This window comes from Parasteatoda tepidariorum, chromosome 7, assembly GCF_043381705.1.
Source record: "Parasteatoda tepidariorum isolate YZ-2023 chromosome 7, CAS_Ptep_4.0, whole genome shotgun sequence".
Taxonomy (NCBI): domain Eukaryota; kingdom Metazoa; phylum Arthropoda; class Arachnida; order Araneae; family Theridiidae; genus Parasteatoda; species Parasteatoda tepidariorum.
This window is the reverse complement of record NC_092210.1, coordinates 70,364,434-70,389,655: the sequence shown is the minus strand read 5'-3', so window position 1 is coordinate 70,389,655 and position 25,222 is coordinate 70,364,434. Positions and strand designations below refer to the sequence as shown.

At 29.5% G+C, this 25,222-nt stretch overlaps 1 protein-coding gene across 2 annotated transcripts in view; it reads left to right on the top strand.

The window, feature by feature from the left end:
- LOC107438908 (adipokinetic hormone/corazonin-related peptide receptor variant I-like) overlaps positions 1-24,482 on the top strand; it is a 49,244-nt gene extending 24,762 nt beyond the window's left edge. The window contains exons 3-4 of one of the 2 annotated variants that reach the window (XM_043044419.2): positions 18,666-18,870; positions 22,229-24,482. In XM_043044419.2, coding sequence (XP_042900353.1) covers positions 18,666-18,870; positions 22,229-22,824 — 801 coding nt within the window. In that variant the 3' untranslated portion in view covers positions 22,825-24,482. Of the gene's footprint in view, positions 1-18,665; positions 18,871-22,213 lie in introns of both variants that reach the window. The other variant, XM_043044418.2, reaches the window with a different exon arrangement.
- Positions 24,483-25,222: the final 740 nt, after the last annotated feature.

Here is a 25,222-nt window from a genome sequence, read left to right as displayed (position 1 = left end):
GAGGGAAACCCTTCATGGCCAATTCTCTTTCACCTACTTGAGAAATTTAAAATTTTGAAGCGCAGAAAAAGTGTTTTTAGATAAACCTAGAGTAAACCATTAAACTCCAAATGTTGTTAAAATATTTTCCAAAATATCTTAATGCTAACAAATCATCTCGCTGCTAAGAACTGCGGTCTATATTTATCTTCATCAAACAAGCATTTCTAGCAGTTGAAACAGCATCACGAAGAGAACACGCTATTGTAGCTTTGAACTTCATGAAATAGGAATATGTTTATTGATTTTACTTTGTGAAAATGAAGCAGATTCTATCTCTATCTGCATACTTTAACTGTGTAACTTCTTGACTTATAGGGCGAAAATGTATGTTTAAAAGATTTGTCATCCTTGGTAAATAATATGATTCAGCTAGGCACTTTAATAAAGTATCTGCGAATTTAAACAATATTATTTAACAAAATCTTTCAAAATTTTTAGCATTGAACTAACTTAATTTCGCAATTTTGAAGCATTTTATTTTCAATTCAGTTTTTTATTTTGATAATAAATAATATTAGATAATATTAAAAAAACTGTTTATATTTTGTTCTATGATGCAGGCAATTAAAAATTTTAACTAAAATCAATTGTTTTGCTTATAAATTTTCGAAACATATTCAATCTCCCCATTTAGGTTTTCTCTTAATATTCTACTTCTTGTTTAAAACTAATATTTGATAAGTTACATAACTTTTGCTTGAAATTTTTATTTTTTTGTCGCTTAAGTAACTTGTTTCTTTCTCAATAGAAAACTAAAATTTCCAGCAAATTTTAAAAAAAATATTCACAAAATCTATAGCAACTGCAAATATTTAACAATTTAGCTCCTTTTCTCAGATTTTTTCAAATCAATCGTTAAAAATATTTTTTTTAAGTTAAAAAAAAATGATATAGCTTGCTCCGGTAAAATTTATTATCTATAATCATTGAAAGTAAGCTAAAATGCCTCAAAGTTGTAAAGGGAAAGAACGGAAAGAATATTGGAGAAACTCTCATAAATTTTTAATTCTTCATTAGCATGATTTTCTTTTCTTTTCTATGAAAATAGGAGAACAATAGATATTTTAAAATCATAAAATAAGCTTTTTGGAGGTTTCATTAATGTTTGGTTTATAAATTGACATTTGATTTTAAAAGAATACATGACAAATTTTAAAGCTTTTTATTTAAATGAAGGGAAGCTTTCGTTCCGTTAAGAAATTTGACATGCATTTTAAACAAATTTCCGATCAGATATTATTCAAAAATTTCAAAATTTACATATAAAAGAGATGGTTGTTTTTAAAAAACTAATTAAAGCACTGTTTACATTTTACAATATAATGGAAATGTTTATGTTTAAAATATTTTTTAAATTATTTAAAGTTAAATAACTGTACTGTTATACTTAACTTGTGCATTATTTTATGATTTCTAAAACTAAAATTGCATACATTTCAATTTAATTAATTTTCGAAAATGTGCGATGTAACATTTATAAAAATATTCTTCAATTTAGTATCTAAAATAGATGTGTTTTATATTTCTTCAAAGTACTTTTAATTATATTTAGAATAGAATGTTTGAAAGTTGGAAAAAAACGTAACAATTAATACTGAAAAATAAACATTGAAAGTTACTGAGAAACTTAAGGTTCAATGCAAATGAGAGATAAAACGATGAACTGTTTCTCGTATTATAATTGTTGTTGTTGTAGCTGTTGTAGTTCATTTAAGTTGCACTAGAGCTGCACAATGGGCAATTGGCGACGGTCTGGGAAGCATCCCTGAGGATGATCCGAAGACACTCAATTTTGCCATCGCAATTTTGATCCTCTGCAGGGGGGATGGCACCTCCGCTTCGGTAGCCCGACGAGCTGCACGCGAAGTAGAACAGTTTACCGAGGACCAATACCGCACATCCTCGGTTCATACGCACACTGATCCAAGTGGTCACCCACCCGCACTCTGACCACAGTCAGAGATGCTTTACTTCGGTGATCTGCTAGGAACCGTGCCTTAATGATCAGTCCACTGCGGGACCGTATTATAATTGAAACAAAAACATAATTTTGATCACCATTCGAATAATAATTAGCATTATTCTTAAATAATAGAAATAAAATATTATGAAAACATTTATAGACCCGCATAACTATAACCCCTTTGACTCTGAATTATGAATTTGGAAGATAAAAAATCAATAACTGGATTGAGATATACTGTACTATATATACCATAGAAATAAAATATATCATTCTGCAAATTACCAAACTCAAACTAATTAAAAATATTCTAATAGTAGGACACCAAGTTACAGGGAGAAACATATCCTGACCAAATCATCATACTTGCATGATTTTGACTTTTCTGGTAAAAGAAACCACAATTCTAAGAATTTAAACAAAATATAGGGTATTTAAACCATTCATATGGTAATACTACCGTTCAATGGTAATTTTAACCATTTGATGTCTTTACCTTTTACCAAATAGAAAATTTATAATCTGTTTTCACTTCTACGTTTTTTTTAAAATGACAGTTAAGACGATTAAAAAGAGTTAAATGACTGTTATTTATTTCTTATTGTAACATAATTACGGTGGGTGACCACTTTGATCAGTCGAATTAGGGACCAAGGGTGCATGGTATCGGTCCTCGTTAAATTGTTCTACCGTAAAGTACTCGATTTTGCGAAGAGGTCGTCGGGCTGTCAAAGCAGGGGAGCCATCCCCTTTGAGAGGATCAAAATTGCGATGACATGTCTTCGGATCATCCTCAGGGATGTTTCCCAAACCGTCGCCAATGGCCCATTGTGCTGCTCTAGTGTGACGTAAATAAAGTACCTACCTTCCTATCTAACATAAATACTCAATGATAAAGGTCTGGTTTCTTAGGACAAGCGCCTTATCTGGGCGTCAGCGGAGAGTTGACGTAGAGCTGACGCCAAAAAAAAAATACTTTTTTGTTAGCTCAGCGTGAGCAGTCGGTCCAACGCAGACATTATCTCTCATTGCGCATGCGTTAATAACGTAAACAAATATTTATTTTGAATTTGCAAGGATTTTTTTATTGTCGACCAGTGTTTTAGAGACCAAATAATGACTTCGTCCAAGAAAAAACAAATTATAGCTGAGTTAAATGAAGAGTGCTATGTTTAATGAAGAAGATATGTTTAATGTCAAATTGGCTGATTTCAGTGTGCTGTTGGATGTTGTCCGCCATTGAACATAACATAGAAATAACATTGAAATAACATAGAGGCTATCAAGAAAAATTCTTGCGTCATCTCAAACTATCAAACTCACACTGTCAAAATGACCAACTAACAAGGTTACTAATAAAAAAAAATGGTAACTAAATTTGAAAACAAAATAAAAATTGCCTTGTTCTTTGGTATTTTGCCAAAACTGGACCATATTCTGATAGGTGTATACATAATTTTTTCTCAGTGTATAAGTAAGCAAAAAGTGAACAGTTTACAGTTATGCAAACAGAGAAGAGGTGCGTTTTTGTGTCTGATCTTCTCTTAAAATATTATCTGTTGTAATTACTTAACCTATTTAAGGTTGTTTCCTAAAATCATTAAGATTGAATCCTAGAACATGACGATCCAATCATTGTACTAAAGGTTATTCAGGTGGTCCTGTTTTTGGTCAACTATACCTTGAACTATAATACTGTTGAAATTTGCAGCAACCTCAATAAATTGTTAATAAAAACCATGTTCCTGTTTAAGTTAAACCATAGTAACGTGTTATTAAGTATAAAAATTGTAATAATAGGATTTAAGTAATAACCATATTAAGCTTACCGAAAATTAAATAATATTTAAGATCAATATCAAAATAGTATACACAAATATTCAAGGACTTGATTTCGTCCGTGTAAAATGTTGTTAAAAAATGACATTAACTGGTTTCAGAATCTTTTTTTTTTTGTCTGATATACGGAGATACAATGTACGTTGTATGTTTTTATATGAATTAATGTCTGTTTTGTTCGTTTGTTTTTGTGAGAACAATGATATAGAGACCATGTTATCAATTGCGCCTATTTTCGAACTGTGTATTAAAATTATTTTATGTCTTAAAACTTAAACGGGAGTGTTACAGTTAAAGTAGAAACATTATCAGGATCAACCAAGTTACCCAGGATCAACCAATGTAACGTTACCATGAAAATAAAAGGGGGAAAATAATTATGAAAAAAAGAAGAAAAGAAAAAAAAAACTGCGGTAATCTACATGTGTGGAAGAGTAGACAAAAGTTGCTAATTTTGTCAGGATACATTTCCGGGGTTATTTAGAATTCATCGTCACTTTTAAAGGAATCGTCATTCACACGAATGAATCTAGATTCCAAAGCATGCTATGATCTGGGGTTACAGACACGCCTAACCGGGTTGAAAACGACTATAAAATCAAAAACGGACAAGATATAAGCTAGCAAGATATAAGTCACAAATGGCTGAGAAAAGCGTTATAGTATTAAATTCGTTATAAGGCTGACAAGAAGTGTCTGGTAAGTTTATCACGAACTGAAATAAGTTTAGATGGATTAAGTCTATGGTAAGCTAGTGGAGAAATTTAATTTCAGACATAAAGTAGTCTGAGCAGAAATTTAGTAAGCGAAAAACTAAAGTATAAAATATTGAGATTTTAATGCAATTAGAGTGATTATAACAAACATTTTTTTAATTTTTATTTTTCATTTCCAATGAGATGAAAAATCGGTCTTGCCGATGAGCAGACCTAGTGCGTTCTCCAGTCTTTCTCAATATTTAGTATCCACTCTTTCAGGACCACCACAATAGGTGAGAAACCGTTGGTCATGTTAATTCGGATGTCTAGTTTCTGCCACACTAGACAGCAGCACCGAGTCTCTATTTGAATGCTAAAGTGCACTAGGAATTTAATTTTGCTGGAAATTCCAGGAGCCAATAAGGCACTCCAGGGATCTTTTACATGCCACATAATCATACAACATGGCCGCTAAGGATTTTCTGCATCCCAAAATTCCGGTGTCTGGGCCGGGGATCGAATCCGCAGTCTTGGGCTCAAAAGGCCAACGACAAGCTAACTGTGCCGCCCAGCCATTTGTAATAAACATAGAGGGAACGAAACAGCTAAGCCTAAATGTTATAACTAAAAACAGCTGCGGAAAAATGATCAGAGATTTAGTAACTAACTCTCAACTGCAATTAATCTCCTACTTGCTTCGTACTATGCTTAACGGAAAATAATTTTACTGTACTTTTAAAAATGACACAGGTGAATTATTTCCCACGTCTTTCTTTTCTTTTTCAAGTTCATCGTTTGCTTGTTGATTTGTTTTGAGCACTTGAACATGTCAACATTTTCTATGTTTATTTTTGAAGCCAGTGAAATCTTTCCATTAAGAAACTTGCAACTCGTTAAAATGCATAAAAAAATTAATAGTACAAATGCAGACGTACACTTCGAAATTTAAATTTCAAAATCAAAGAAAAAGTTTTCATTAACGGAATACATTTATTTTGGGTGATTTCCAGCTGTGAAACAAATAAAACTGTAAACCGTCATTTCATTTTCTGGCTGATAAAATATTTCCGACGCGATCCTTTTCGCCAAGAAATCTGCAAAATATATTAGTTTTGAATATTTATTGAATAAAATCAACAGGCTTCCTTATTTTATTTTGACGTTTTATATTTTACTTTCTCTGAATGTCAGTTATATTTGAAATAAAGATTAAATATCTGGTCATAAAGAAATGCAAATGTTAAGCGAAAATATATTTCAATATTAATACTTTTTTGAAGAAAATATTTGTTAAAAATTTAAACAAAGTGTTATTTAATTCTTTTTAAAATAAAGTTTTTTTTTATGAAGAGAGCATTTTAATTTATTTTGTTACCAAATTTCATTGTAGGAAATTAAGAAATCTGAAATTAAACGTCATATTACACTAAATGTAAGTTACGATACTTAAATTTTGGTTTTCTAAGTAAAAAAAATTCTCTAAAATTAAAATTTCTAATTATGTTATTCGAACAATAATATTCGTATAATTAACAAAAATACTTAAGATTTATCAAAACGTAAAAATAGTATATTATTTCCTTGATTATAAAGAAATCTTTAATTCTATAAAAAAATCTATCAAGCCTTTATGATTCTAGTTATTATTTTATTTAAGAAACTTAATATAAATTTTTGAAATATACTTGAATAAATATATCCATTATCTCAAATGATGAACCTCTTTTAAATTTCATAAAAGAAAATATTTTTCTTTTTCTTTTTTTCAAAATATCTTTAATAACTTTCTAGTCATTATAATCAGTCAAATTAGGGTTGGAAGAAGATAATCAAAATAATGAGCCAGGTTATTTTGAAATAAAAGTTCGTTTTCCGCTATTTTTTAATATGCAGTTGTCCATATAAAATTTCACAGCATTCCACAAAAAATAATTTTTTAAGGGAAATAGTATATCTAGAATGTGAAATTGGTAGAACGAGCAAAAACGGATGTGGTTTAATTTCATTTTTAAAAATTTTAGTTTGCAAAACAATTTATAAAAATTTTACTTTGTAAAATATTTTTAAAAAAAAATTAGGCACCAAAAGAATTCGTTTATTTTAAATGCAGCGTTGCTTTTCAAGTTGTTCTAAGCTACTTTGTAAAAAAATTCACCGCTAGATTGCGGTCAATTATCAGTTATCAGTGTTACAGCCTCTGACCCTAAAAATAAACTTGTGCCCCTAAAACTATAAAAGTACAGATCTTAGATCGAATTTTTTTTTAAACAGATTGCCCGGTATGTCATTGTTAGGGTGAAATATCTATTATTCAGACACTCCAGTAAAACTACATTCATGAGTTTGAATTAAACGAACTCTTAAAAAAAATCTTTAGATTTAACGGAAAAATTATGTCAGCCATCCTAGCAATTTCCTTCTCTAACTTGTGCTTGTTAGAATAATGGAGTTTGTTAATATAACAGTACTTATCTGCTAAAGAAACAGGTGTCTAGTATTAAATAATAGTATTTTTTTGTGAAATAAATGGTTTTATACTGGAATAAAATGATGACAGTTTTTTCCCCGTAAATTTAATAGATTTTTTTACAGTGTATGCATCACAAATGTTCCATAACACACTAATGGAAATGTAATTCAAGAAACTATGAAATTCTTTATTCTATTAACTTCTAAACACGTTCTTAATCATTGTGTTGAATGTTATTTGTCAGCCATTAATTCGGATATGAGTCTGTAAAAAAATATATGTTTATTTTTTTGTTAAAAAAATATTGCCAAATTGTAATGTAATTGAGTAGTATATTGCTTAAATTGCCAAAAGCGAATCATTTTACGTTTTACCTTTAACAATTATCACATTTTTTGCACAAAGTAGGAAACTGATTTTCGCGTTTCTACTCCTTTACATAAAATTTCGGCAATCATTTTAATTTTGACAAAAAAAGCTTAGAAGATTCTTTTTTTGTTAGGGATCTGAAGGATAAATAACATTTAACCCAGTGAATTGTAACTTATTTAGACGTTGACAGAATAAAAAATTTGAGTGCCGTTTATTAAATTTTCCATGGAGCGTATAGACGGAAAAGCCTTGATAAATTTATATACTTTCTTGAAAGTATAGACAGGGAAATCCAGTTAAATTGATAGACTTTCTCTTAAGAGGTTCATCCTTTTAAACTGAGAAGAAGTTTCTTAAAACGAAGCACATATTTGATTTTGTGTCACAATAACTACTTTTTTTTAACTTTTAATGATAGTTAAATCTTTCATATGAGAAATAAGTTTATTTTAAAAAATGTCTTTGCTTAATTGTTTATTTTACACTAGTGGGCAGCGCCCCCTGCTCGCTAACGCTCGCCATTCCCCGAAAATTGCTACGCAATCTTATATGGTTTGCTTCACTCACTACTAACTTAGGTACATTGCAAATGCACAAAATTCTAAGAATTCAATACAATCATTCAAATCCATATAAAAACTTTTTCTTTTGTAAAAAAGTACATCTTTTTAAAAAATACTAAGTCATGAAATAAATTTCAATTCAAATAAATGGCATGTAATTCGTTAAACCTATTAGAAATGTGCTATAGTATAATTCGTGATATAAATCAAAAATCGTCAAATAAATTCGCAATATATAGATTCGTGAAAAAAAGCGCTTTCGACAAAATACTAAAATAGAGATCTATCGACAAAGACTACTCACTTCTGCCTAGCTTAATAGTATGAGATTGCCGCAGCTGATGCTCTCTGGTTATTTCAGTTTCCGTTTTTAAAAGCGCTATATGTTGAGCCACCTCAGCTAGATTTGGCATGTGACATTTTTAGCGGTCATCATTGATCAATTCGTCGTGTAAGAGAAATAGTAACGTAAACAAAACAAAGCAAACGTTGCCACCGGCGGAAAAGAAATACAGCTAAAATTTGGGAGCCACGTAAAAGAATTATGTATATTAGATAATCATAAATGTTTGAAAAAAATACTGTCGATTCCATCAATATAATACAATCATATTATAGAAGAGCTTCAATTTATAAGCTACAAAATCAGATTAAAAGTATCTTATTAATGAGGAACCTGAGTTGTATTTTTTAATTTTTTAATATAAAACTTCAAACCATTTTATGACGATAGACACCAATTTAAGTTCAGTGGGTTAACTAGTTATTTTGTAGTTAATATTTAAAATTGCTCGATTAGCTACGCCCCCTGAAACGCAGTTAGTTTCCCCATCTCGGCTGATGACGTCAAAATATAGGAAAAATAGGACTCCCATCACCTTCTGATACAGTAAAAGAGCATGCCGTCGCTCGTAGAACATTAATGAAAATTCTAAAAAATAACTCCAAGCACTTACATCAAGTATTGTCTTATATCACGTTGTAATAGCTTTACATTTAACACACTATATAAAATTTAGTAATATAAATATAAATATAAATGTACCAAAAGGTGAAAAATGACAAGATTGGTGCAAAGCTATCCAACGTGATGACCAAAAGGAAGGGAAAAAAATTGGGAACTATCTGAAACTTTATTATTTTGTTTTAAAACCATTTTACAGTACTTAGTACTATTTTAATTTTGTTAGAATGTTTTTCTTTTGATTATGCTTCTTTGAAGAAATCATTCATTATGCTGAATTAAAATGTTCATGAAATTATTTTTTTAAAAAATGCCTTTTTCTTATTTCATTCTTTGAAAGGATTTTACTCAGTAATCGTGTACAGGTATTTCCATTTTTATAAATATTTTCCTTTAATTTAAACGACCTATTTCATTTCGTTCTGCTTCAACTTCGTTATCTAAAACTTAGGTTCTTTTGTTTTTTACTTTATTGAAATCGAAATTTCAGAGATAAAAATAATTCATTTTATTTTCGTTTAATTGGGTGGAGGATAAATGTAAAAAGAATTAAAATAAAAAATAGAAGGGGCTTAAAATCTTTTGCATCACTTCTAACAACAATTAAATAAAATATTTTAGAGGTGAGCAATTTGCATTTCTTTATGCACATATTTATTTAATAGTAGTAACAAATTTTTAGTAGTTTATACACTATGGTTGAAATAAGTAATATTTATATATAATCAGTGCTTATTAAAGTAACAATAATTATAGCAGACTTATTCTGATTTCAAACATTAATAACAGCACATAATAATTAGTTACATGATCCATAATACAATATAAAGAGTTCCAGAGCAATATGATTAAAAACAATGAAGCTAAAGCATGTCAAAAGTTTGTATGTTGAAAAATCCAATGAGAAATAAATCAAATTGATTAGAATCACACATAACTCAGCGAAATTTGATACGAGGCTTATTATATCTATCATAAAAATGAACCGAAAATGATCATGGACGAAGTTTAAAAACTATTATGAAACAAAAATTTTAATATTAATAATTTTCAGGAAATCTTATTGATAATAATAATAATAAAAATAAAAACTAATACTGCTCTGAAATTTTACGCTTTACTCAAGTCATGTTTATTTTTATTTAATATATAAGTCTTTACTTCTCGAAAAAAAGACATTCTCACATAATGTAAAAAATGCAGCAGAACGGAATAAATATAAATTTTTAAACTTAACTGTTTAAAAAAAGAGATTTTGATTGTCAATCTTACAGACTATAAAAATAATGTTTGTTGTTGTTGATTTTTTTTAAATACGTGAACTTATCAAGCTATTCTTAATCTAAACAAAATAAATTTGGAGGCATGTTCTCGATTTTTTTTAACGATTTTAAAAATAATCGAGCTGTGCAAAAAGGACAAATTTTCAAAATTAAAAAAATCCAGCACAGTAAAGACACTAACGCAAAGATATTTTTAAGTACAAAGCAGCCGAAATCAACAATAAGTTTCCATCATTATTACAAAAACTTATAGAAACTGGAAAAGATTCACCAGAACTGCTATTACTAGTAGATCAAATATAACGAAGATGCTAGGCTAAGAACAGATTTACGTTTTTATGCAACCGATATCACAAGGGTCCATTTTTTCTGGGGGATAAAATTAAAATGCACAGTCACAATAGCTCTCAAAATTTTGCACCAAAGAAAAAAAAATTCTTATGTCTACTACACATTGCTCTTTCTCGTTTTTATCTTTCACGAATATAAATCAGTGGTGATTCATAAAAATCTTCTTTATTAGCCTGGAATATTGAAAGGAACACGTACCCCTCCTTCCCCACTAACGATGCTGATGATATTAAAGCTGGGATTTAGAAACAGATTAACGCAACTCGCAGGCTCATAAAACCTTTGCATATTAAATATTTATATGAAAGTAATAAATCCTTTAAAAAGATAATAAAAATAACTTCATTCGAAAGTTGATCCTGAATAAACGACAGAGAATTTTTGTTTGTTCGTTAAGAGATCCGAATTGTAGAAAAAATATTTTACCTGCAATAATCGTTTGACCATAAAAGTTTCTGCATGAGGGTGCTAATAATATCTTGACTGAGAATTAAGAAAGTTCTGTAGGTATATATTACGAAACAGTTAAGATAAGATTCTCTTTTAAAGATATTTCAGAATATCTATTGAAATCATAGGTCTTTTTTTTAGTGAGCAGGCTTCTTAGAATGTCTTGAATGATCTTTTATTGTCTTGTTGACGCTTAATTAAATTTAAACAACAACCGAACTTTTCGTTAATTTTATGAAAAATAAAACTCATATTTATGTTTGTAAAAAGAGTGGAAGAACATACTAAGTTGTAAAAAGTTTTTCATTTTCAGACTAAACTTTTTCACAAAAAAATTATCGTGAATCAATGACAATAATTTATTCAGTTCAGTTCAGGTCTTAAGTCTAGTTCATGTGAGGAAATTAAAATGGTACACGTGTCATCTTTCCAACAGTCGTTGTAAGCAATATCAGAAGAGTAACTTGAATCAAAACTTAATTTTAAGTAACCAAAGTTTTTTGAAATAAAAAAGCAATTAAATAGATTAATTAAACACGTGAAGTAGAAAAGTATCAGATATTCAAAAGTTTATGGAATACTCTTTGACGGTCTCTCGAATATTTTATGCCAAATCAAGCACAAAGCTGTCAGAAACTCTTTAATTGAATCACTGCTACTTTGTTTAAAATTCTTTCCACGCCATTTATTTTTGCACTGAAATCTTTTTAATTCTCAGTTAAACAAACTAATATTAAATGAATGTCAACGAATTTATTGATCTGGTCTGACGGAGTCAGACCAGATGGGAATTAGCAACAGCANAGTTATTTTGTAGTTAATATTTAAAGTTGCTCGATTAGCTGCCCCCCCTGAAACGCAGTTAGTTTCCTCATCTCGGCTGATGACGTCAAAATATAGGAAAAATACGACTCCCATCACCTTCTGATACACTAAAAGAGCATGCCGTCGCTCGTAGAACATTGATGAAAATTCTCAAAAATAACTCCAAGCACTTACAAGTATTGTCGTATATCACGTTGTAATAGCTTTACATTTAACACACTATATACAATTTAATAATATAAAAATAAATATAAATGTACTAAAAGGTGAAAAATGACAAGATTGGTGCAAAGCTATCCAACGTGATGACCGAAAAGAAGGAAAAAAAATTGCGAACTATCTGAAACTTTATTATTTTGCTTTAAAACCATTTTACAGTACTTAGTACTATTTTAATTTTATTAGAATGTTTTTCTTTTGATTACGCTTCTCTGACGAAATCATTCATTATGCTGAATTAAAATGTTTATGAAATGATCTTTTTAAAAAATGCCTTTTTCTTATTTCAATCTTTGAAAGCATTTTATTCTTAAAGAGGATTCGTGTACAGGTTATTCCTTTTTTATAAATATTTTTCTTTAATTCAAACGACCTATTTCGTTTCGTTCTGCTTTAATTTCGTTATCTAAAACATAGGCTCGTTTGTTTTTTACTCTATTGAAATCGAAATTTCAGAGATAAAAATAATTCATTTTATTTTTGTGTGGTTGGGCGGAGGAAAAATGTAAAAAGAAAATAAAAAATAGAAGGGGCTTAAAATCTTTTGCATCACTTCTAATAATAATTAAATAAAATATTTTAGAAGTGAGCCTTAAAAAATAAGACATTTTTTGAGAAAATTCTTTAACTTTATTTCTATAAAAACTTCTTATTAAAAATCTTATGCATTTCAATTTGCTCAGTCTGCAATCTAACCGGCATGGAATTTTTAAAACAATTCATACTTTAATGTATGTTATTCGTAAAAATAAATCAACATTAATAAAAAAATAATAATGCTTTTCAATGGTCATTGAAAAAAAAAGTACAAATTAGGAAAGTAGTTAAAATGTTTTTTTTTTTTTTTTGCATTCATCATTGTCAAGGGCACCTATAAAAATTTTCTCAGAAGGAGGAGGAGGATTCAATCGGAAAAAAAACAGTCCTCAAACTACAAAATCATGTTTCAAAGTCATTTTTGTAATTTTTGAAATTTTAAAAAGCAATTTTTATAATATATTCATTGTCACTAAGACAGCGAACTTCGATAGAAAATTAGCAATTTTAACAATATTTAAATTTGAAAAAAGGAAAACTAAAAAATGATATTTTATTTTAATTATTCAAGAAAATGCAGTACTTTATTTACCTCACACTTTAAATTCTTGAAGTTTTTTACACACACAAGAAATTCGCTATTGTGTTTTCTTTTTTGGTAAATTTTGTATGAATTTTATTTTGCAAAATGCATCTTTCAAAAATATTTTAGTTAATAATGATATAAAATTTTAAAATGCAAATTTACATTAATTTGAATAAATTAAATATTGCACATAAGAAAAATTATTACAAATAAATAATTATTTATTTTTTGTAGTTTTTCAGGAAAAACGGTTTTAAGAATAAAAAAATAACTGAAAATAAATAAATGAGAGATTAAGAATTATTTTCATCTCTAGTAAAAAATTTAAAAATCTAAATCTTAAATATTTCCATTTCCTATCTGGGATGAAACCATTAGTCGAAAAACTTCGAAACAGCCATTATGTGCTTCACTGCCAAGTTTTCGCCTTGTTTGTTTCTCTTGTGTTCATTTTTTTAAAAACACTCATTGCTGCTGTGGCATTATACAGCAGATTGCGATGTTTCTATACGAAAGTCTACCCTCACGTATACTAACGATGTGACCACATGCGAACTCCGTCACTAGTTGATGTGGCACTCTCCGCTTTTTTGGAGGCATAGTGACCACCAATTAAACGTTTACCGCAGACAGAAGACCATAACTGATATCGACTGATCTTTACAGTCTTTTACAAGAAGTTGATAAGACGTCGGTTCACGTTCCACGCAAGCGCAAACGTTTTGTAATTCTAATCATTTGCATATCTTACCTCACTTTATATTTCATGACCTCAAATATGCTAATTAATTAGTACAGACGGTATAAGGCTCAACGTAATACGAAATAAGACACGAAAGAAGATACAAAATAAGACACAACGTAATTTCTATGAAAAAAAAAAACAATTTTTCTGACGGATTCGGATTTCTGACCTCCAAAATATAGGGGCTAGCCGCAATCTAGGAAATATGATCCCAAGAGTTTGGTCAGGAGAGCGATCCGAAGTTTGGACCCCTTTGTGTTAACTTTATATTCTGCGTATTTCGCCATATCTCGAGAACTTTATAAGCGAACTGAAAAATTTGTACTGGCAATTATGAAGTTCATTTATCCAAAGATAACACCAGTCAAAAAATAAAAATAAATAATTTTTGATTACTTTATTTAATAGTTGACAAACTTTTAAATTGTAACGCATACAATTCATTACATTATTTTAAAGAATATTATCTTACATCGGTCTAATAGTTTCTGAGAAATCGAATTTCAAAAAAGTCATATTATAAAAATTCGATTTCTCAGGAACTATTCGACTGATTCCACTCAAATTTTGTATTTTGTCATGTAAAATTATATTCTTTAAAATGACGTGAAGTACAAATGACGTATGTACAATTCGAAATTCTTTCGGCTATTATTAAATAAAATAGTAAAAAATGATAAATATTTATTTAAAGTGAATTTTCGCATTGTATTATGTTTGGATAAATGAATTTTATGATTGCGTTCAAATATTTTTAAATTAAAAGTAAAGATAATTATTGTTTCATATATTTTTTTTGAAATTTGATTTTAGTCACCAAAAATTAAGAAATTTATGTGGTAAAAAATATGTTATTGAATATAATAGAAAGAAATGAGGTTCTATATGGTGAAATCAAACCAAATTGAAAAAAATAGTCGAAATTAAAGTAATTATAATCAAAAAGAGATTAATGGGAGCGTTGGCCAGTGTCGGGTATATTGCATATGGACAGTATTGGGGGGTAGTTCAAACTAGTGCCATATCGTATTTTAATAGTAGTAACAAATTTTGTAGTAGTTTATACAATATAGAAGAAATAAGTAATTTTTATATATAATCAGTGTTTATTAAAGTAACAGTAATTATAGCAGTCCTATACTATTTTCAAATATTGATAACAGCAAATAATCATTAGTTATATGATCCATTATACAATATAAAGAGTTCCAGAGCAATATGATAATAAACAACAAAGTAAAAGCATGTCAAAAGTTTGCATGCTTAAAAACCCAATGCGCAATAAATCAAATTGAATAGAATCACTCATAATTTAGCGAAATTTTAGAATATGAGGCTTATTATAACTATCATAACAATGAACTGAAAATGATCATAGACAAAGTTTAAAAAAATATTATGAAAAAAAAATTTGAATATTAATAATTTTCAGGAAATTTTATAGATAATAATATCATTAAGAAGAAGACGAAGTAATACTGCTTTGAAATTTTACACTTTACTCAAGTCATGTTTACTTTTATTTAATTTATAAGTCTTTACCAATCTGAAAAAAGACATTCTCACATAATGCAGTAAATGAAGTAAAGCAGAATAAATATAAATTTTTAATCTTAACGGTTTAAAAAGAGGGTTTTTGATTGTTAATCTTACAGAGTATAAAAAGAATGTTTGTTCTTGACAATTCTTCGCATTTTTTCATTCACATTCAATTCTAAATTTCTCTCTTCACTTTTTGATATACAAGTTAGTGATCAAAAGGTATTAATAAATATTTCCTAGTTAAGAAATCAAAGACCACAAAATTTGGCCTTTATCTGACAGGCTGTAGCTCTAAGCATCTCGAGTTCGAAATGAAATTTTTTGGGCTCGGATATCCTAAACCGAGACTAAACTAATCTCTAGAATAAACAGTAGAACATTCCCCAAGCAGCAGGCTGAACAAAATTTCAGATTTAAAATCCAGTCATTTGACTTGATCAGTCAATCAGAGATCTTGAAATGAAAGCATTAACTTTCATTTCGATTAGTAATATTTTGTTTAGAATCGTTAGCATATTTAAATAATAGACAGAATAATAAGTACTTGAATTGCTAATAAATTCACTAAATATCAGGTAATTAGAGAATAGACATGACATTAAAGCCAGAAGAATCACGGTAGCTTTTTTTCAACTAAAATTAATAATTATAAGTTAAAAATCACAATTAAAGACACTTAAGAACTCGTAAATTAACGATAAACGTAATGTTTACATAAAAACTTTTCCAATGAACATCGGTAAATTGTCATTAATAAATTATAATTTTTTGGCGTTTTGGCCATAACGTTTGAAGCAGTTGACCGAATTTAATAAATTTTACCTATCTTTCTAGATAACCATTTAAGAAAAGGAAAAATATAATATTGCAAAAAAAAAAAAAAAAAAAAAAAAAAAAAAANAAAAAAAAAAAAAAAATCAAGCCAGTTTATTTTAACCCCAAAATTAGGGATAAAACCGAAGAAATAATGCATTTTTAAATAACAAGACTGAAATTTAACAAAATTCGTTTTTAATTTTCTTTAAGTACGCGAACTTAGATCAAGCATAATTCAGAGAAATATTCTCGATTTTTTTAATGATTTTAAAAATAATCGAGTTGTGCAAAAAGGAAAAATTTTCAAATTTAAAAAAATCAACACACTGAAGAAATCAAGACACTAACGCAAAATATTTTTAAGTACAAAGCAGCCGAAGTCAGCAATCAATTTCTATCATTATTATAAAAACTTATAGAAACTGGAAAAGACTCACCAGAACTGCTATTTCTAGTATATCAAATATAACGAATATGCTAGGCTAAGAACAGATTTACGTTTTAATGCAACTGATATCACAGGGGACCATTTTTTCTGGGGGATAGAATTAAAATGCACAGTCGAAATAGCTCTCAAAATTTTGCACCTAAGAAAAGAAAATTCTTATGTCTACTACTCATTGCTCTTTCTCGTTTTTATCTTTCACGAATATAAATCAATGGTGATTCATAAAAATCTTCTTTATTTGTCTGGAATACTGAGGGAGACACGTACCCCCACTCCTCCACTAACGATGCTGATGATATTAAAGCTGGGATTTAGAAACAGATTAACGAAACTCGCAGGAGCATAAAACCTTTGCATATTAAATATTTATATGAAAGTAATAAATCCTTTAAAAAGATAATAAAAATAACTTCATTCGAAAGTTGATCCTGTATATACGACAGAGAATTTTTATTTGTTCGTTAGGAGATCCGAATTGTAGAAGAAATATTCTACCTGCAATGATCGTTTGGCAGTAAAAGTTTCTGCACGAGGGTGCTAATGATATCTTGACTGAGAATTAGGAAAGTTCTGTAGGTATATATTGCGAAACAGTTAAGATAAGATTCTCTTTTAAAGATATTTCAGAATATCTATTGAAACCACGGATCTTTTTTTTAGGGAGCAGGTTTCTTAGAATATCCTGAATGATCTTTTATTGTGTTGTTGACGCTTAAATAAATTTAAACAACAACTGAACTTTTCGTTAATTTTATCAAAAATAAAACACATATTTATGTTTGTAAAAAGAGTGGAAAAATATACTAAGTTCTGAAAAGTTTTTCATTTTTAGTTTTTAAACTTTTTCACAAAAAATTATCGTGAATCAATGACAATGATTTATTCAGTTCAGTTCAAGTCTTAAGTATAGTTCATGTGAGCGAATTAAAATGGTACACGTGTCGTTTTTCCAACAGCCGTAATATGCAATATCAGAAGAGTAACTTGTAATATAATTCAAAACTTAATTTTAAGAAATCAAAGTTTTTGAAATAAAAAAAGCAATTAAATAGATTAATTAAACACGTCGAGTAGAAAAGTATGAGATATTCTGAAATTTATGGAATACTCATTGACGGTCTCTCGAATATTTTATGCCAAGTCAAGCACAAAGCTGTCAGAAACTCTTTAATTGAATCACCGCTACTTTGTTTAAAATTCTTTCCACGCCATTTATTTTTGTATTGAAATCTTTTTAATTCTCAGTTAAACAAACTAATATTAAATCAATGTCAACAGATTTACTGATCTGGTCTGACGGAGTCAGACCAGATGGGAATTAGCAACAACAACAATATTAAATGACAAACTTGCTTTTGAATAATCTAAAATTAGAATCCAGTTCACATTGTTTTAGAAATGACTTAGTTATATTTTAACACAGTTTTCTTTTTATGAATGTGAATTTTGATGTATTCATATTTGCTATTAAGATATTTCAGACAAATATAGATATTTTCGAGGGAGGAAATGTTACTCGCGTCCGTGAAATTCCTTAATTCACACGCGCCACCCGAGTGGTGCTAAATGAGTAACAGCTATCGGCTATGGCAGTTCGCCTCGGAGATAAATTGTAAACTGTCAAATTTAAACGGGTTGATTTTCTAATGAAGCCATAGGAAACACGCATACATTTACGAACGAAATAGTTTTGATGAATATTCGTATAATTAATCACACGTGGGATTTATGGATATGGGATTTCGATCATAACTGATTCATATAGTGATTGTATGATGATTGTAATTAATGGGCTTGTGATTCATTTTCAGCATTTTTTAAAATTAAAAATTAGGTTTTTGTGTTAAATTTTACTTTAAAGAACATGTTCAGCATTGTCTCAATACTGTTTTTATTTTATTTTAACCATAAATGAAATATTTGCATTTCAATCGATGTGTTTTATTTTCCAGAGTGTGATCTTTCACTTGGAGAGTCATCCTGACTACCCAGAGTTTATCCAGTGCGTGAGCTTCAACTTTTTTCCCACAAAATACCACAAAATGGCATACAACATATTTTGTCTCCTTGCACTTTATGGCGTCCCTCTCGTCATAATTATCTTCTGCTATTCCTGTATTTTGTGGGAAATATCAAAACGATCTCGAGATAATGATGGTAAGCATTTCCAAATATTTTTAAACCTCGTCTCATTTATATTATCGTACGCTTTTTAATTGCCATATTTTTATCAACAATTCCTATAATTTAAAGATCAGTAATTTGGTATTAATAATTCTTATAAATTAAAGATCAATTGCTTTGTATCAACCATTTGCATAAATTATTGATCACTGATTTTGTACTAACCATTCTTACAAATCAATAGTTTTGTATCAACTATTCCAATAAATTATTAATCAATAATTGGGTTCCAGCAATTCCTGTAATTATGTTAAAGGAAATAAAATACATTTTTATGACATTTAAAACGCCTTTTTATTTAGTACTTATTGGATTTACATATTAAATCCTAGATTACTAAGCTGAAAACATTTTAGCTATCAACTTTTGCGTCGATCAAGGGAGTCTGAAAACTTAGCAGAAGAAAAAGAGAATATTGTAAATGCTTTAAAGGAAAAAGAAGAGATCTGATCGACTGTTTAAAATGAAAAGGGAATTCGGATAAAACAGTTTTCCTTTAAAATAAAGGGAAGATTGTTGTTGTCTCGTTAGATGATATTTTTTCCCGTTACTTCTTCCTCTACTTTGAGCCACGAGCCAGAAATAGCTCGCCATTATTAGCAATCGATCTTCAGTATTATCCCTGATTACAGGTACTGCCATAGTCAACTTTGATAATGTTTTAAAATGTACAGTGCGCGAAGAATAAAACTTATTAATATCTTCAATATAATCCGTTCACTGCACAAATCGATTAGCTTCACTAGCTTTTATACGTTTAGAATCAATTTCACAAATAAGTAACAAATAAGTCTAGTAAAGAGTAACATCAAAAAGATATTCTAAAAAGAATTTTATGAAAAATGTATATTTTTTATCTCATTTTCAACTATTTTTTTTCTATGGAGTCTAGGTATGCAGTGAGCAGCTCATATAATGATCAGATTTTCAGAGCTCAATGACAATAGTTCGAGAGCAAAACCATAACTACGTTAATTAATAAGCAGAGAGGACATAAGCAAAGGTTGCGAAATCTAACGAAAACATTATTTCTTTGGATACTTTTTTTCTTATTTAGCGGATTTGGATTCGTGATGCTCAAAGTATTAGCGTCGGGTAGCCGCAATCTGGAATAGTTTGGGCCAGAGAGAGGTCAGAGGTTTTAAACCATTAGTGTTTGTTTCCCTTTTTGCGTATTACGGCGATTGTATCGAATTTTTAAGTTTTTATTTTTAAATATCGATACCATAAGAAAACATCCACAAAATTTACGATTTTAAACCGGCAGCTGAGTTTTTTTTTTGTACAAAACCGGGAAATTTACGAAGGAAATCCCTTGTTTCAACTGTTTTTTACCATACAAGAACAAGTTTTTTCCTTAAAAATTATGAAGAAAACCGGTATCATCGGAATTTTTACCATAACAAAACAGGTTTTTGCGACAAAAATAAATCTGTTGTCTCATGCGGTTACAAGTTTTCTCTGTGACACCAGATGTAAATATTATGTTGACAGAATTTGTATCGACCAGTCATCGATGAAATTCGAATATGGGTCATCCATTGAGCCACTGCGGCTCAAGCATTTTAATATGAATTGTGATAGTGTGAATTTCGCTTCAATATTGTATTCAATATCTTTGCAACTAGTATTCAATATCTTTGCAACTAGCTATAGTGCCTTCCATTTACAGCACAAGTGTCACAATCAGTTTTTATATACTTAGACCCTAGATTAAAAGGAAAAAGATTGGAGGCACCAAAAATATTCATTTGATTCGACTCGACATTCTATTTTAATGGTCTGAAAATTAATATAAACTGACTCTATAAACTAACACAGATGCCGGTACAACAAAGCATCGTTTCTCAAATGACCTGAAACAATATGTCGAAAATATTTAACGATATGCAGAAGGCTACAATTTAAAAAGCTGGCAAACCCAATACCAGTTTGTCTTTATATCATTAAAATACACCAGTCTTTATTAATTGTATAAAAATGATGAAAAACCGTGGAGTAATTTTAAAGACATTTTATTACATTATTATTTAATAGACAATGGACTGATGAATGTTTTTTCCCCAGAGAGCAAGCATTAAAAACTTGATTAAGTTGAGGAGTTTCAGAAATGATTCTCTCATTTAAAGAGTAATATTAAATGGTTTTCACAATTAACGAGTACCATTAAAGAGTTTCATTAAAGAGTATCATTAAAGAGTTTCATTAAAGAGTATCATTAAAGAGTATCATGTTATAAAAGTATTCAATTCACGTACAGTAAAAGACTCCCGTATATTTAATTAATACTGATACTTTTAAAAGCTCTTTCTCCACATCCCACTTCAGAATAATTTATCTCAAAACCTGTTAATGATTACTGCATAGCATTTATAATGTGTCTATTTTAGTTTTATTACTTCAGATTGTCATAGAGAAATTGTGGAAACAATTTTATATTATATTGTATAATCTTTTTTTTTGCAAAATAATCTAAAGAAAAATGCGAAATTTAAATAATATTTTTAAAAACATAAAAAAGCTACAAAATGAGGCAATTTAAACTACAGACATTTTTATTCAAATTAGTCAAAAACATGTTGATATAAGAGTAAAATATTTTAAGTTACATTAAAAAATAGAAACATCATTATTTTTAAATTTTAAAATAATTTGAAAGTAGACACATAGAAGATTTCTAAACATATTTGCATGGCCTTTGTATGAGGCAACATTACAAAAAAAAATCAAATTATTGCACACATTTTTAAAACAAAGTTACAAAATGCATCCCTGACCCCCTTAATAGTTTTGTGTGGTTTATACAAAGATAGAAAGTATGGTAGTGTAGTGATTAAAAAACTCAGTGATTAAAACAATGAGCTATCATTGTGGATTATTGAAGCTCGATTCCCAGCAGCGGCTTGAACATCACTCAGTTTCAGATCGGTGGCTACCAGCTTGTCTGGGAAGTAAAAGTTGCGGTGCGCATTGCTGACCACATTACAAGCATTGTGCCGTTAGTCACGAAATTGGGGAGCCCTGAACCTCCACAAACCTCCTGGCCCACAATGGGCTGTTAAAAGAATGTTCTAGTGTTTTAATTTGAATATGCTGAATTTTCAATTCAGATGAATTAATATCAGTGTTCATATAACAACGAATTAGAAGCAACAAGTTTATGTTAAATTCCACTGTTGCCAAATTACCAATAAAATGTTGCTTTTCTATATATGTACAATAATATTTTTTACTTTTCAAGCATGTATTGTGTTTAAAATTTTAAATATGAATAATCTCTTACATTTTTAAGAGTGTCGAATAATATCTTTTTTAGTTTCTTTTCTTTTAGGTGATCTGTCTCAGGAGTCGAGATACAGAGGCCGACCTTGCTTGAGGAGATCCGACATTGCACACATTGAAAGAGCCAGAGCAAGAACACTGCGCATGACCATTATCATTGTATGCACATTCTTCTGGTGCTGGACACCATATGTGGTCATGGTCTTGTGGTATCTTTTCGATCCAGTCTCTGCCGATCAAGTTGATACTCGCATCCAGTCCTCTCTCTTCATGTTTGCCGTTTCCAACTCTTGTGTAAATCCATTAGTGTACGGAAGTTATCTTCTTAACTTCAAGCAGATATTTAGGAGATGTTACCGCAGGTGTCGAAATCGTAACATGGGATCAATGAACCAAACACAGATCACAACCCCTGCAAGGACTTACGCAACGTTTCGAAATGGTAACCTCGCTCGGAGAAATATATCTGTTCACCTAAATATTAGAGGAAATGGAACATACCCGGCATTAGTAGAGGAATGTAACAGCCACCTTCCTCCAGAAGTTCGGCAACTCCGTATCAGTAATAGTTGTGGTAAAATCTACACAAAACCTTTCTCGGTGAACACTCAAACAGAAGCTGAAATCCACAGTTGGGATCGATAAGGAAGACCGGAAAATATCATTTCATTTTTTATAACTATTATTTTAAGGCCCTATTTGAATTGCTCAACGTTTCCTTATTTGATGATTTTAAGATCCAGGGTACTTTTAATTTTTCTATCTTCTCTGATTTTGTTACCCTTCAATTTGGAAGCAGAGAGAAGCTGAAGGTTAATTCATTTATCTTTGTTCTATATAATTGACTCCATTTTATTAATGAATTTAAGAAAGAAGATTTAAGAAAGACTCCTTGTTTTTAACTTTCGCAACATAAGCAGACAAAAAGAGCTAATCTATCCCATTGGTTAGACTAGATGGAATAAGCAACAAACAACAAATATGTTGTTAACATGTTTGTTGTTAGGATTTCTTTTCCTTATTTGATTAATTTATTTAATAAATTTTAAAAAAAATTAATACCTTATAACTTATTGAAAACTTTTTAAGAAATCTGCATGATAAATTACTCCCTAAGCGGAAAGCAGAACTTATCAAATAATGAAGAAAATGACGTGGTTGTTAATTTGTAGACTTTAAAATTATCATTATGCGAAAAAAAACTAACGAAAAGCTGGAAGTTATTTTAAAAATTGATTTTGGCCAAATGCAAATATACTTTCTTCCCAGAGGAGAGATTGATAGTCGATATTGCACCTTCAAATGGAAAGGCAGTGTTCAAAAGAGGAAGAACTTGAACACTTATATCTAGACAAATCAGTTCTTAATACTGATGTATCATTACACATTGAAGCGAATGTAACCTTATATAAGTTGCCAGAACTAAATATTTATGGGGCAGCAGTGCAAATTTTAAATATTACCTATGTAGGCGAACTTTCATTACTGGGTATCAGAAGTATTTTTCCCGTGTCCTAAGCTGAATTGAGTAAGATTAAAAACAATAAAGGGCACGTTTAATAGTTCAAAATGTTCTAAAAATATTTACGTACGTAGATGGTTCAGTTTTGTACTAATAATATTTAATATAATTTTGTATTTTACTTGTGAGAGATTCTTAGAACGTTGAATGTTTCATTCAGTGCGTTTTTTGGCTAAATGAAAAGAGATCAAAACTAAATAGATACAATTAAGAGTTTTCTGAAAATTTAAGAAGCTTCTGCGCATGAAAAAGAACATAACTTTTTACTTAAACCCAATTGTGCTAAATATAATTAAATAAATATTCAGCCGATAGCGCAAATCATTTCAAATCTTTATCCATTTAAAGGTACTTGTCAAAAATATAGTGTTATACATGAAACACTCAAAACTTTTTAGTCTGATAAATTTAAATTTTATCGTTTCGATTCTGCGATCAACAAAAATAGTACTTCAGTCTTTAAATTTCTAAGGGTATCTTGTGTATGGTTTCACTTCAACAAGAAAAAAAAATCGAAAATTATTGATCAAAAATCTCGAAATCAATGTTTAAATTTCGTCCTTTTTGATTAACACCACTCACTTAACCCCCCTCTCCCCAACAAATTTCTAATTTAATGTAACTGCTAAGTTTGTCTCGGGAGTAAGGAGCAAGCTTTAGGTATTGAGCACTTTTTTTTGACTTAAAATTTTAAATAAAATCATTGCATGGTTGTAAATTAGAAAAAAAGAGAACATTGTTTGACTGACATACAATCTTGATTATTATATTTATCAAAAAAGAATTTCTCAATATTTTTCGTTATAATAATACATAATTTGATCACGTGGCAGCATTTGTTTGTTATAACAATATATTTTCTATTTATTTTTGAAATTTGTTTTTTGAAAATTTTTTTGTAGCATTTCTCATGATGCTTGCAAATTATCTGCGAAGATTTCGGCATTCTGTGATTATACTTGAGCATAATTATTTTATTAACAATTTTAGTATATTTAAATAAACTTATGCTTATGAAATTATGCTTATGAAAAATATTTATTGCTGCTCTTGTATGATCTCTAAAGCCATTCCAAAAGTAAAGTATACTTAGAATCTGGTCATTCTCTGAGAAAAGTGGGACATTTGTGCTCCTTGCTTTTATTTTATTTTTTCCCTTAATATTGTGATTGTTTTCTTTTTAAAAAAATATTATAAAGTCTTCAAAAATCACGCATTCCAGAAGTTGCTAGTTATTGATATCTGATATATTTTACAATTTGATTTATTTAAAATATATATATATANTTTTTAATGGCGGGCACTTGGAAGTATTGTCCATTGGCCACAGAAAGTGCCAGAACTGCTAACTCCCTTTTCGTCACCCAGTGGGTACCTGTGGCGAAGCCACGGCGGTGAAGCAGCGTCGCCCACGTCACGCTACCACAACCCGTTTATAGGGCGGATCACATTCACACACAAAGGAGAAAGGACATAGAACACAGATAGAGAGAAAGAAACATTGTTCAAGTAGCCTACAGA